The sequence below is a fragment of the Molossus molossus genome, unplaced genomic scaffold, assembly GCF_014108415.1.
Source record: "Molossus molossus isolate mMolMol1 unplaced genomic scaffold, mMolMol1.p scaffold_m16_p_18, whole genome shotgun sequence".
NCBI lineage: Eukaryota > Metazoa > Chordata > Mammalia > Chiroptera > Molossidae > Molossus > Molossus molossus.
In genome coordinates this window covers 56,328,933-56,341,512 of record NW_023425353.1, presented here as the reverse complement: position 1 = coordinate 56,341,512, position 12,580 = coordinate 56,328,933, and the positions used below count along the sequence as shown (strand labels likewise).

Genomic DNA, 12,580 nt, shown 5'->3' with positions numbered 1-12,580 from the left:
TTTCGTCTTATATCCTTGCTTTCCCCCATCCCTCTCAGCATTTAATCTTGGTCTGAGTGGGCGATCACCATGTGCTTTCTGAGAAAATGAATGAACTATGAAGCATGTGCTAATGGTGCAAGGAGTCAGGTGGAGGCCTCAATTATCCCCAGCACCTCTCACTTTATAGAGAAAGAGCCTGAGGCACAGAGAGAAAACCCTTGGCCCGAGGTCGCACAGACCAGAGGAACGAGCGGAGCCCCCTCTGCATCCAGAGCAGCAGCCAGGGCCTCGCCTCTCCCCTTCCGGCTTGATATTTTACTCCCCCTCTAAGCACTTCAAGAATAAAAACTCCAGCTAAGCAGCTTCTCGCATCACTACAAAGTACAAGTAGTCCGGCCTGAAAACAGTTTTCAAAACATCATTAGCTTCAAAAATTCCACGGACATTTTTGGGCTCATCATCTCTAATCATCTCCCTCCCTCCCAAAACACTCACACCTGACGCCCTGGAATTCCGATCTCTTGGGCCAGCTTATCTGCCACCCAGGGGTGGTTCTGAGACACACTCAAGGCTGCAGACAGACTCGGTTTATCAGAAATACAGATCCATGCGATAAACAGGCAAGCCAGAGAACAGGACTTAGAACATATGGGAAACAGCTAAGCCAGAGGTCACAGTTTGGTGGCCAGCAGGCTGGACATGGTCCGTGGACATGTTTTGTTTGGCCCATACAATGTTCAAAGAACATTTTAATTAGCTGTCAAAGTCATGAGATTTCACATAAAAATGTGGATTTCTGGCTTTTATTGAAAAATAGGAAGTCTGGCAGCACTGGCCGTGACTCCCACCTGACTACCACGGACCCTGCCGAGTCAGATGAGGCTGGAAACCTCCATTTCCCCGTCTCCACTGCTTCCCAGTGTCGCACACCTGGCCCCACCTCCCATTTATAACACCTGCCTTCTCACGTGAGACCCTCAGTGAGTTCCACCAGGCCAATGTACAGCTCCAGGAAGCCTAGAAAGTGAGGTGCCAGGTTGGAGGTGCTTCCCACGCTGTGGGCAGTTCCAGCAGACGCTGGTGAGCCCTGCTCAGATGCTTTGCCCCTTCACGGTGCTCCAGCCCCTGCCAACTGCCAGCGCCTGCGTCTCTGCACCTGAGGGCATTTCCCAGAACCATGTGGTCTGCTCTGCTCATGCTCATTACAGGACAGGAGTATTGGGGGGTGCACAGCCCAGACTCTTTGGGAGGGTGTACATTCCCAAGCTTCTTCCCCCCAGGAGTTGGCATTTCGCTGTTTCCCAGATGTCCCTTCGGGAGTGAGTCCCTCTGCACCTTCTGCGTGAGCACCTCCTCCTGTCCGCACCACTCCCCCTCCCCCCAGCGTTGTCTGCACCTCCCAAATAAGCTAATGGCCCTCACTTCTCGGCTTCGAGGTCAGCATCTGGGAGACCCAAACCGAGAGCACCCGTACTGGGGACGAGAGCCCAGGTCAGGTCTGTCCCCGTGCTCCCTCCTCTCCCAGCACGGTCTCCTCCGTAACTCCATGGAAACCGCAGCCTCCCCCTTGCTCCCGGAGGTCTGCTGGGAGCGCCCCTGGACCCGACTTGCACCTCACCCTGCCCATGAGCATGTCTGGGTCCATGTGTACCCTCACGGTCAATATTGTGGAGATGTACTCATGAACCCAGCCCCTTCTTTGAGCTTCTTTCTCTCTTGGTCACATGAGACATTCACGCGTGCACAACTCCTGATGACCAGCGACTCCAGCGCGGAACAGCAGGCAGCAGATGTCCTGAGGTCACCCCCACAGGAATGTTCCTGGCTCTCTGTCCCACTTGGGCAGCCTCTTTCCTTCTTACTGAATTTCTCCTCTCCTCCTTTGCTCTCCTCTGCCCTTCACCCCCGTACCAGCCCGGCTCTCTCTTTCACTGCCCACATCCACGGACTTACCCCGCCCGCCCATCTTGGCTCTAGATGTTGACACTAGCTGACACCAACTTTTCAGAGACCCATCCATCGACCCTCCGCCTTTCTCTAAGGATTCTGTCCAACCCAAGACGAGCAGTCGAATAACGATTTGCTTCACCTCGTCGGGTCGGTGCTTCCAAGCAAGTCGTCAGCACCTCTCTCGGGCGGCTGGCATCTCGTGCTTCAGGTGCTTGCTGGCATACCTTTCACCCCTGGGCTGGGCTCCCTGGGAGCGGGGCCCAGGTCTCCCCATCGTGTGTCTTCCAACGGCTGGTGCGGCCCTAGCCCTCCGCAGGCATCTAAGAACTGCTGTCCAGAGAAATCCAGTCCATTCCAGAGGCAGCAGGAGCCACAGCAAGAAACTAAAACTTGACCTAATCTCGATGCCAGGGCCACATGTCTGGGGCACTCCAGGGGCACCATGCACATTATATCTTCTGGCATGTGCTCTGGGGGTGTCACTCACATAGAACCCAATGTGAATGTGACCCCGGAGTTGGGTGATGGGGTGACTCCAACTTGCTTTCTTTCTTCTTTCCTATTCTCCCCTTCAACTGTACGCCGGCCCCTGCCCCGCCCCTCCAGTCCCCTTCACGGTGCCACAGGGGACCTTTATATGACCATCCGATGCTGTGCTCCTGCCAGACAGCACACGCCAGCCGGCCATCAACCAGCCGGGTAGCCACCAACAAATTAAGTCCTATTTTATAGAGTGTTTTCAAGTTAGCTTTACAGCGAGGGAACGGCAGCAGATGGTCGCCCATGTGCACACCACGTTGTGACAAGCAGCCTTCCCTCCCAGCGGTTCGCAACCTTCCTGGTGCCGCGGCCCTTTCATACAGTTCCTTGTGTTGTGGTGACCCCCAACCATAAAATTTTTTTCATTGCTACTCCATAACTGTAATTTTGTTTTCTGATGGTCTTAGGCGACCCCTGTGAAAGGGTCGTTCGTCCGCCAAAGGGGTCGCGACCCACAGGCTGAGAACCGCCGCCCTAAAGGCAAGAACCAGCACAGATCTATGAAAGCAGCCGTGCGTTAGGACAGAAACATCCATTTCGGGATATCTTTTGTTCGGTCTCAGAAACGAGTACGTCACTGACTGTGTGATGACGGAGAAGACCTGAGACCTTGGAGTCCTGGGCTCGGAGTTGCTTTGTGACTTTGGACACGAGGGTTATCCATCCCCCCACATCATCTGTGCGGCGCAGGGAGCCACGTGCCTAGGTGCCACCTGAGCTGAGATTTCAAGGCAGAGCCCAGGGTAAGGGCAACTTCCCCCATAATTAACGATGACTGGATTCAGGTGTGTACGTGGGGATGGTGACCAGCGAGGCGGGGTGGTGGGGGTGGCGGGGGCGGAGGACAGGAGGGCCCAGGCTCAGCACGGCCTCTCGTGAACAGCTGAGGACTCTGGACCCCATTCTGAAGGATGGGAAGCAAGAGGAGTGAGGAGATTAGGTTTCTTCTCAGATCTGTATGGTATAACTGACATTAGAAGATCACTTTTAACTAATATTTTAAATGATGCTTTTACTGTGGCAGTAATTATTATTTTTTTACATTTGCTTAGTATTTTAAATATTTGTAAAAATTGCTTTTGCCTACTTCTGTTTCTTTGGCTTTAACCCACTTTTCATTCAACAAGTTCTATATCCTTGAGGGTTTTATCTGTAACTATTTCTCAGGAACAGTTTCATGGTGATTAAAGCTTTTATGGTTATTGCAGCAGATGCTGCCAGCGCCTGGCTTACATTTCCCAGAACCAACCAAGGGGCTGGTCACCTGAGGCCAGTCCCCTTCCAGGCCAAAGGCTCCCCCATTCCTCTGCCCGAGTTGTTCCCTCACCCCAGGGAGTGTGGCCCACAGCCAGAGAAGGCTGGAAGTGCTGGAGAGTTAAGGCCCTTGGGGTGATGCTCCATGGATGAATGACAAAAGTTGGTAAATAAACCCTCACCCCTCAGGGGAACAGTTCTGAAGTGTGTTCCATAGAGTCTGTCTCTCTGAGGATCTGCAGCAGGACAGAGCCCAACTTCCCTGAAGCAGGTCAGCTGCTCATCCATGCACACTTTCTTGTCTTTTATCCATCCTCTGTCCAAACTCGCCACTTTCACACAGGGTCTTCTGAGATCACTCCCCAAATAAACTACCTGTACCTCAGTCATTGTGTCAGGGTCAACTTTTGGGGGAATCCAAACTAGAAAAGTTAATAGACAGTATGAATTCTCATGTATATGAAGAAATCTTTATTTTTCCTTCACAACAGAGGACAAGTTGGCTGGGTATAGAATTCTTAATTCACAATGGAACATGTTCTAATTTTTAATATTAATGTTATTGAAAAGACGTTTGCAGAAAACAGGTTTCTTTGTTTTCTTAGATAGTAGTAGTACCATTTTCATATCCTTAAAATAAAAAATTTCATAAAGCTATGTGTAGACATTAAACTGTTCTCAATATTTTTGCCTGGTATTTGCAGCACCCATTCAAGAAAATGGAGATCCTTTCTTGCTCATGTTTTCTATTCCAACTATTCTGGACCATTTCTCTTTGCTGATTATTCTGTCTCCATATTCCATATCTGTCATCCTCCCTCATTGTTATGTTTTCTCTGAATTCTCAGAGACCTTCTCAAATATGCCCTGTACAACAATGAATCTATTTTCCTTACTGCTTATTCTGCCCTTTCCTTATTATAACACATATTTTAATTCTGCCATTGCTTTCTTGGTTTCATTAAAATATTTCCTCTCCTATCCACAATTTTTACTTTTGCTTCCCTCCCAGTCCATTCCATTTTTATCCCAGTCTATTGTTCTATTATCTGATCTTTTGTTGTACTCATGTTTTCTTGAATTTCTTCAAGAACAAAAGTAAATGCTCTAAAATTTACTTTTATTTTCTATTAATAATATATATTTTTAAATCCTCACTCAAGGATATGTTTTTTGTTGATTCTAGAGAGAGAGGAAGGGACAGGGAGAGAGAGAGAAAAATCAATGTGAGAGAGATACTTCAATCGGTTACCTCCTAGACACGCTCTGAATGGGGATCAAACCTACAACCTGGGTATGAGCCCTGACTGGGAATTGAACCCATGACCCTTTGGTACATAGGACAATGCTCTGACCAACTGAGCTACACTGGCCAGAGCTCTAGTAATACTCTTTTTAAAAGGTATGCTTTCCCTCTGTATCTTGAGTTGTACTTTCAGTCTTTCTGTTAGAATCTTTTTACAGGGCCCATTGGTCCACGTGTCGGCTGGGTGGGCTCTCTTGGTTGCCCTTCACTACCCACCTGGGTGCTGCTAGAAATGTGCTGTGGCTGAGAAATGCCATTTATATCCCCTGTTGTAGGCATGGGCGTAGTCATGGGAGGGACTTTTTTGTTTCTTTACCTTCTTCTGCCACACTAAGGGTCATCTTGTCTGCTTTCCCAGTTGGTCCTGCCTCCGCAGCAGCTCTGTGAGGTCTCTGTGCCCTGCCATCATTCTCATACTAATGCTCACCACATCCTGAAGAGCCCCTGACACCTTGTCGACTTTCTGCCAGAGTGAAACCTAGGATTCCTTATGCCAAAGATTTTAATGGTGTTGAAACTCAATGGCAAAGAGAGAAAATGGATGCATTTTCATTTTCCCCATGATCAGCTAACAGTGGTTAATGACCTACCTGTGTCCTTCTCAGGTGCATTGTCCTTAATTGACTACAGTCTCCTCATCCAGAATGCCTGGGAGGCTACTCAACCCCTGGCCCCCAAACAGTGGTCAATAATGATAGGGTGGTGGAAGGGATGCTCCCCACCAGTTCAAGAGGGGACAATCTGCTGAGTGATCTGTTCTCTGGAGCACCCCTCCATCTTTCCACCCCGTACACCAGACCCCGGCAGGCTTTCAGACAGCACAGCCTATTCGGCCCTTTCCCGCTGCCCATCCAGCTCCTCTCCCTCCTGCTCTCCCGCGGGTTCACCAAACAGAGCTCTGGGTCGCACGCGGTAAGGAGGGAAGGCGGAAAGGTATGTGAAAGCCTGGTGTACAGCAGGGAGTCCCCATTCCCTGAATAGTTACAGGTCGAAAAATATAAACATTTGCTCATAACAATCTCCGTAGAAGATATTAATCACAATATTATTTAAAAGAGAATAAAACTGGGAATAAGTATCTAATAATAGGAATTTGTAGATAATCCATAGTATGTCTTACGATAGGCTATTATGCAGTCTCTAAGCTAAAAGGAAAACCATGGTGAAGGGAAGTAAAGTAAGATATAGGAAGTTATTTAGTTTATTAAATAATACGACCAACTCCTATATTCTGACAGAGAGAGGCCAGTTCTGAACGTTCTAGCAGACAACAGAGAGAACAAAGCTGAGTCACAAGGATGACAGTGCCCACAGGTAACATGTGCCAGTGTTGAAAAACAACACAGCTATTCCTCCTTCTGAGACCCGAGAGGAATTTCTCCCACGGACCTGGAGTGAGAGCGATCTGTGCGATGTAATGACCGGTCACCAACCCACGTCCTTTCAGTTACCATAGAGCTGAGTGTCACAGGTCTTGTCCCCGAGTAAACCCCTCGCCCCCCTCCAACTCCTTACAGGAAGATGGCATCACAGCAAAAGAAGTTCCGTAAGAGAGACTGTGCATAGCCAGAGATACTGAAACCCTATAGATACTTGGTCCTCTCTTGATGGGGCGGGCAGCTAAGCCAGGGACAATGTTTAGAGTGTAGAAGGTGAGTGGAAAGCATGCGCTTCCCACAGTCCTTCCTAATTTTGGGGGGCCTCCCCGAACCCTGAAGCTCCTAAGCCGCAGACACAGCAGAGTCTGAGATGATCTCTTGGAGCACTGTCATGCTAGATGGCTCTGTGTGCTTCAGGTGACCCTAAGCTGGGTGAGACTGGCACAGCCCTGTCAGAACTATCGAGTCTGGTAGGACAAGTGCCTGAGCAGAAATCAGGCTGCCAGCAGGTTTGAAGGACGCCCAGTGCTCATCTGTGGGTAGGGCAATGGTTTGCCTCAGAGAGTGATTTTGGTTCCATTTTAACACAGACATCAGGGCAGTGTGGTACGAGGCTGTAAACACTATGAAAAGCTGCAAATATCCCCACGGGAACCACTGTCAACAGTTCGAGCAACCACGGGGTAGGGTGAAGTCTATTTAAATCCACCCATTCCTCCTGTTGCTCATCAAGAAGGTCTGTTCTTTCTCCCCAAAGGTGGTCCACTGAGGCAGGTTACAAGATAGGAGAGGATCCCAGCTCCTCTTTCCTTTGAGTCATACTATTTAAACTCCAATTCATCCAAATAAATTAATTCACTCTAAAAAGCTCACTCAATTCATGGAAATAATTTCATTTCCTCAATTCACTCCAATATGTCAGGAATAAATAAATATGCCCAAGTGCAGGCCGATGATCAGGGCCCTCTAATGAAAACATCACGTGCTGATAACAAGCATGCGAAGCTGCAGTCTGTGCTCATCTCTTATCTTGTTTTTCACAACGACTGACCTAACCCTGCAACTCTGTGGAGCACACGCGTGCTGGAGACAGTGAGCATATCATCTCAGAGGAGGGCCAGACACAAGACTGTAGGAAGAAGGTTGTACAAGAGAGAACGGGTAGGAGACCACAAAAGACACTGGTACTGCTACTCGAGGTATTGATAGTTTCTTCTCTGGCTGTACCAACTTATTTTCTAAGTCCAGGAGGAAAAAATTTCTAATAGTCCCAAATGATACTCCACGTAACAAAATAGTCTGCAGAATCACTGCACACTCTGAGCTACGATGAATGTCAGCAAATGCACTAGATGGACCAAAGGCTCTCTTCTGGGGTGCCCTCCTTACCTTCTGCCATATGTTGATGAAGAAAAGCTCCCGGGAAACATTGAAGGACACGTTGGCATCATAGGCATCATCGCCGAGGTTGGAAATGGAGATGTTTAGGGAGATGTTCTTCACAGCCCCCAAAGCCAGATAGGGGGTTTTCTCATCAATGCTGAAATGGAAAAGTAAACAGCAATCAATGCCCTGAATCTTTTAGCTTTCACGAGCATAACGTGAGCCATCGTCAGGTAGCTGAGGGTGGGGACAGAGACTTCACTAGGATCAGGACTACAAGTCCCAGGAACCCCAAGAAGCACCCATGGATCCTTGGGTAATCAGTTAAATCCCATGAGCCTTGGTTTCTTCATCTAACCATAGGAGGGTTCTGTGCTGCCCGTCTCAATAGGCTGTTCTGGGGCTCACATGAAATCTTATACATCAAACTTGGAAAATTATAAGACATTTAATAACCTAGACATGGAATCCAACTAGGCATTAATTCATTAAAATATTTGCTAAGCATCTCCTACCTGCCCATCACGACTATTCTACAAGAGTTCTTTCCTTCTTATAGCTTCAGGGAGACAGAAAACATAGACACAAAGAAACAAACACACAGATCAGACTGTGATGACCTTGTTACAAAGGGGTAAGAAGGACTCGGAGTGCCAGATTTGGAGGCAGGGTAGGTTGCAATATTAAATAGGGTGGTCAGGGAAGCCTCACGGATGAGGTGACCTCTCAGTACAAACCTAAAGGAAGACAGGGAGCCAGATGTAAAGGTATCTGGGAACAAGCAAAGAAAACGTTGTGCCTGGAATGTTCGAAGACTGACAAGGAGGCCGGTGTGGCTAAGAGGAGCGAGCAAGGGAGAGACTGGGAGGAAACGGGCTTAGAGAGGCGAAGACATTTGGGGCAAGTAGATCATGTAGGGCCCTGCTGGGCCATCAGAAGGATGTTGGTTTGACTGTGAGATGGAGCCCCTGCAGAGCGCTGAGTAGAGCACCAGTGTGACCTGACCTCCGTACTTAAAGGCTCACACTACCCATGATGAGAACAGCTGGTGGGGTGAGCAGTTGGGGGAAGCAGGAAGCCTGGTTAGGAAACTCTTGTAATAATCCAGGTGTGAGAAGATGACAGACCAGTCCATGGGGGTAGAGTTTGAGACTGTGAGAAGAAGTCACATTCTGCATATGCTTCAAAGGTTATACAAACAGATTTTGCTCATGGGTAGATGAGGGAGGCTAGGGATCTTGACAGGGGAGTCAAGGATGGCTTCAAAGACTTTAGATTCAACACCTAGAAGGAAAGAGTGGTCATATATTGAGATGGCAAAGACCGTGGGTACAGATGGGTTAGCAGAGAAAATCCAAACACTTACTGGATTTTTAAGAAGAGATTGAGACTGTCAGATACCTAAGTCTGGAGTTGAAGGAGGAGTCTGGGCTGGAGACATACATTTGGGAAGGACTAGCTATGATCAGCAAGGAACATGTGTAGGTAGAGAAGAGATCTCATACTTAGGAGTTGAAGATGAGGAGGAGACAGCAAAGGAGACTGAAAGAGAGTGGCGAGGGAGATGGGAGGAAATCCAAGAGAGTATCTAAGTGGCCACAGAAGACATGTTTCAAGGAAGGAGAAATCAACTTTGTCAAACACAGCAGAGAGGTCAAAATAACATGAATTAGAACTGGCCATTGGAATTAGCCACCTGGAGGTCTTCGGTTATCTTGATAAGAATGACTTAAGTGGAGTGATTGGGATGAAAGAAAGCATGACTGGAAGTGCTTTGAGCTGGAGGAAGAGAATAAACGGAAAGAGTGAGTACAGTCAACGACTTGGAGTTTTTCTACGAAGGGGAGGAGGGAAAAAGGATGATCATTTTTTTTTTTTTTTTTGAAGATGGAAAGGATCCTAGTATATTTGCATGATAATGGAGAGGCTCTACTAGACAGAGAACAATCAATGATGGCATGACAGGGCACAATGGCGGATGGCCTGTGAACAAAGGCAGGGGCTGGCCTCAGCTGGTGTGAGATGAGACAGGCGCATGTGGCACAGATGCATTAAAAGATGGTATGAGAAACAAGAAGAGATTCTCTTATGGATGCTTTCCATTTTGCAGTGTAATAAAAGCTGACTCCAACACCGGGAAGGAGGAGGGGGTGGGAATATCTGAGGGGCGAGCAGGAGGGAAATGGCAGCCCAGGAGAGTAGGGGAGGGAATATGCTATCAATGGGATGATGGTGGAGAAGAGCATGATGGGGATGAGAATGATAGTGAGGATGACAATGAGGATTTTATGAGATTGATGATTATTATGTGGTGTGAGCTTGGGACAAATTCTCATGGGTGGCCGACCAGTTAAGGAAGATGTGGTTAAGCATATGAGGGTTTATGTAATGGACAGTTGATATTTTTGGTGTCATCCTGACACCTTCCTGTGTGGGGGAAATCTCAAGATAAATGGGAGGGGAACATCAGAAGAAAGGGTAGGGTTAGGGTTCGTTGCTGAAGTATGGGCACCTAAGTGTAGTCATGTGATCTTTGGGTGTGGTCAAGTGGCCTTGGTGAGGTGAGCAGATGCTCCTAACTGGGGCCAGGAATTTTGAGGGTTGCCCAAAGATACCAGGGCCCTCTGAGATCATCTGAGGTTGGCCACAGAGGACTGAGAGCCCAGAGGTGGCATCCTGATCTAAGCCTTTCCTGTAATGATGGTTCTCCAGCCTTCCTGGCTAAGCTCTGAACCAGCCCATGTCCTTCCAGTAAATTCCTTCTCTGTTTAAGTTAACCAGTACACGTTTGTTGTTGCTTGCAACCATTGATATTACTAGTAGAGCATGCGAGGCAAGAGAGCTATCCAAAATCTCAGTAGGCTAAAATACTTTGAAATACAGATTGGGGGCGGGGGACAGGAACCCTCATTACCCATCCAAGAAGTGAGGACCTCACTTTTCTGCATGCCTGGCACATCAACAAGAATAACACATGCAAGGAGAGATCGGATGGTCTCATTTTTGGAAGCAAGAGCTCTAAGGATCCAAACAAGCTGTGAAAAATTAACTTAGAGAAAAGTTTCAAATTCTTGAATGGCCTCCAATAAATCACGACCCTGACCTCAAGCTATGTGGCAATTATTTATTGTTGTTGGCCACTTTTAATTTTAAACAATTGATGGGTTATTTCTGTCCTCTTGTTTGCTTTTGTAAGATTAAAGGAGTAATCCTCAGGCCGTGAGGAGTTATGAGAGCGAGAGAGCTACCCTGGCTTAATCTCGAGAAGGAATTGCATAAGCACACACGAGTTGCCTCAGAGAATACCTACCCATAGTTTCCAAACGGAATGTTAAACAGAGAGGCAACAGAAAAAGGCATAAGACCATGGGGCAGGGGGCTGCCTCCTTATTCCACTTTTGTTGTTCATGATCAGCCACCTTTCCTTACGTATAAATGGCAAGGGATCATTTAAGAGGCACAGAAGAGATTCCCTTATGAATGTTTTCCATTTTGCAGTGAAATAAAAGCTGAGTCAAAGACTGACTTCCGCCAGCCCCCAAAGCTTCAACCTCTGTCACTTAATCATGCAGCAAGGTGGTCCCTGGGGTTTCAAAGTCAAGTGATTCAAACATGGCTCCATGATTAGCAGAAGCCAGGTACCTTCCAGAGGACACCGTGAACTCAGACTTTTTAGAAGGAGGCTTCAAAGTGGTTTCACTCCTTCTCCACAGCCGAAAACCCATGTAATAAAACAGAACATTTCTGTTTCCAAAGCTATTCTTAGAAATGAAATGAAATTTGCCTGGTGCTGGGTACTTTCAAACATGTCATCCTTCTGAAACCTTACGGCACCGTGAAAGGTTCCTGATGTTAGTTCCATTTTTAGAGATGAAACTGAGATGCAGAGAGATAAGGTGACTGGCCAGGAGTTGTGCTGGGCTTAGAAGTCAGCGCCCCCTATGCCTTCAGAGCCCACGGCTGGCCATCGCAGCCCGTGTTCTCCGCCCGCACCTGCCACGCCCCAGGAGGCCCTTTCTGATCTCCCTCCTGGGTGAGATAAATCTCCCTGCTCTGAGCTCTCCCAGCCCCACGAGCTCCGCTTCCCTTCACAGCACTTGCCAGCATTGTGATGACACATTTATTTGTGGGCGTACTTGATTAAGGGCTCTCTGTCTCCCATTGGGATCCAAGCACCAGGGGCAAGGACCTCTGTCTGGTTTTTCTCATCATTGAACCCCCATTGACAGAGCTGTGTCTGGGACACAGTAGGTGCCCAACAAACCCTTGTGGAATGAATGAACACACACACACACACACATACACACACGCCATCCCCACAACAGATCATCAGCACAACCTTTGCATTTTGCAGATGAAAAAGCTGAGCCTCCCCAGAGGGAAACACACTTTGATGCAGGTCCCCCAGCTATCTGGGGGCTGAGCTGAATTTAGTGCCAAACTTCCGCTGGCTGGCATGGAGGCTGTTTGAGCTACAGCTCTTATATAAATTCCATCTCGCTTGGGAAGGGCTTTGGCAAGAAGTATCTTTTCATGACATCTGAAAATAACGGAACTCCATGAAGACCAACCTCTGACAGGACTGTTGAAAGAATAAAATGACCAGGACCCAGGTTGTGGTGCCAAACATTCCCTGGTGCTTACTTATTTAGGAAAGAACAATCTTTCTAATTTTCAAGGAGTCTTATTCCCTGAAAAGAACTCCCATTAATTTTAATTTGCTTGTGCAATCTTTTAAGTGGGTCACATTACTCTGAACACCTACCACTCTGATGTACTTTTATAA

At 47.7% G+C, this 12,580-nt stretch overlaps 1 protein-coding gene across 1 annotated transcript in view; it reads right to left on the bottom strand.

Moving 5' to 3' along the window:
* Positions 1-12,580, bottom strand: part of ITGA9 (integrin subunit alpha 9) — a 288,355-nt gene that overhangs the window by 95,057 nt on the left and 180,718 nt on the right. The window contains exon 18 of the mRNA XM_036267254.1: positions 7,801-7,951. Coding sequence (XP_036123147.1) covers positions 7,801-7,951 — 151 coding nt within the window. The remainder of the gene's footprint in view (positions 1-7,800; positions 7,952-12,580) is intronic.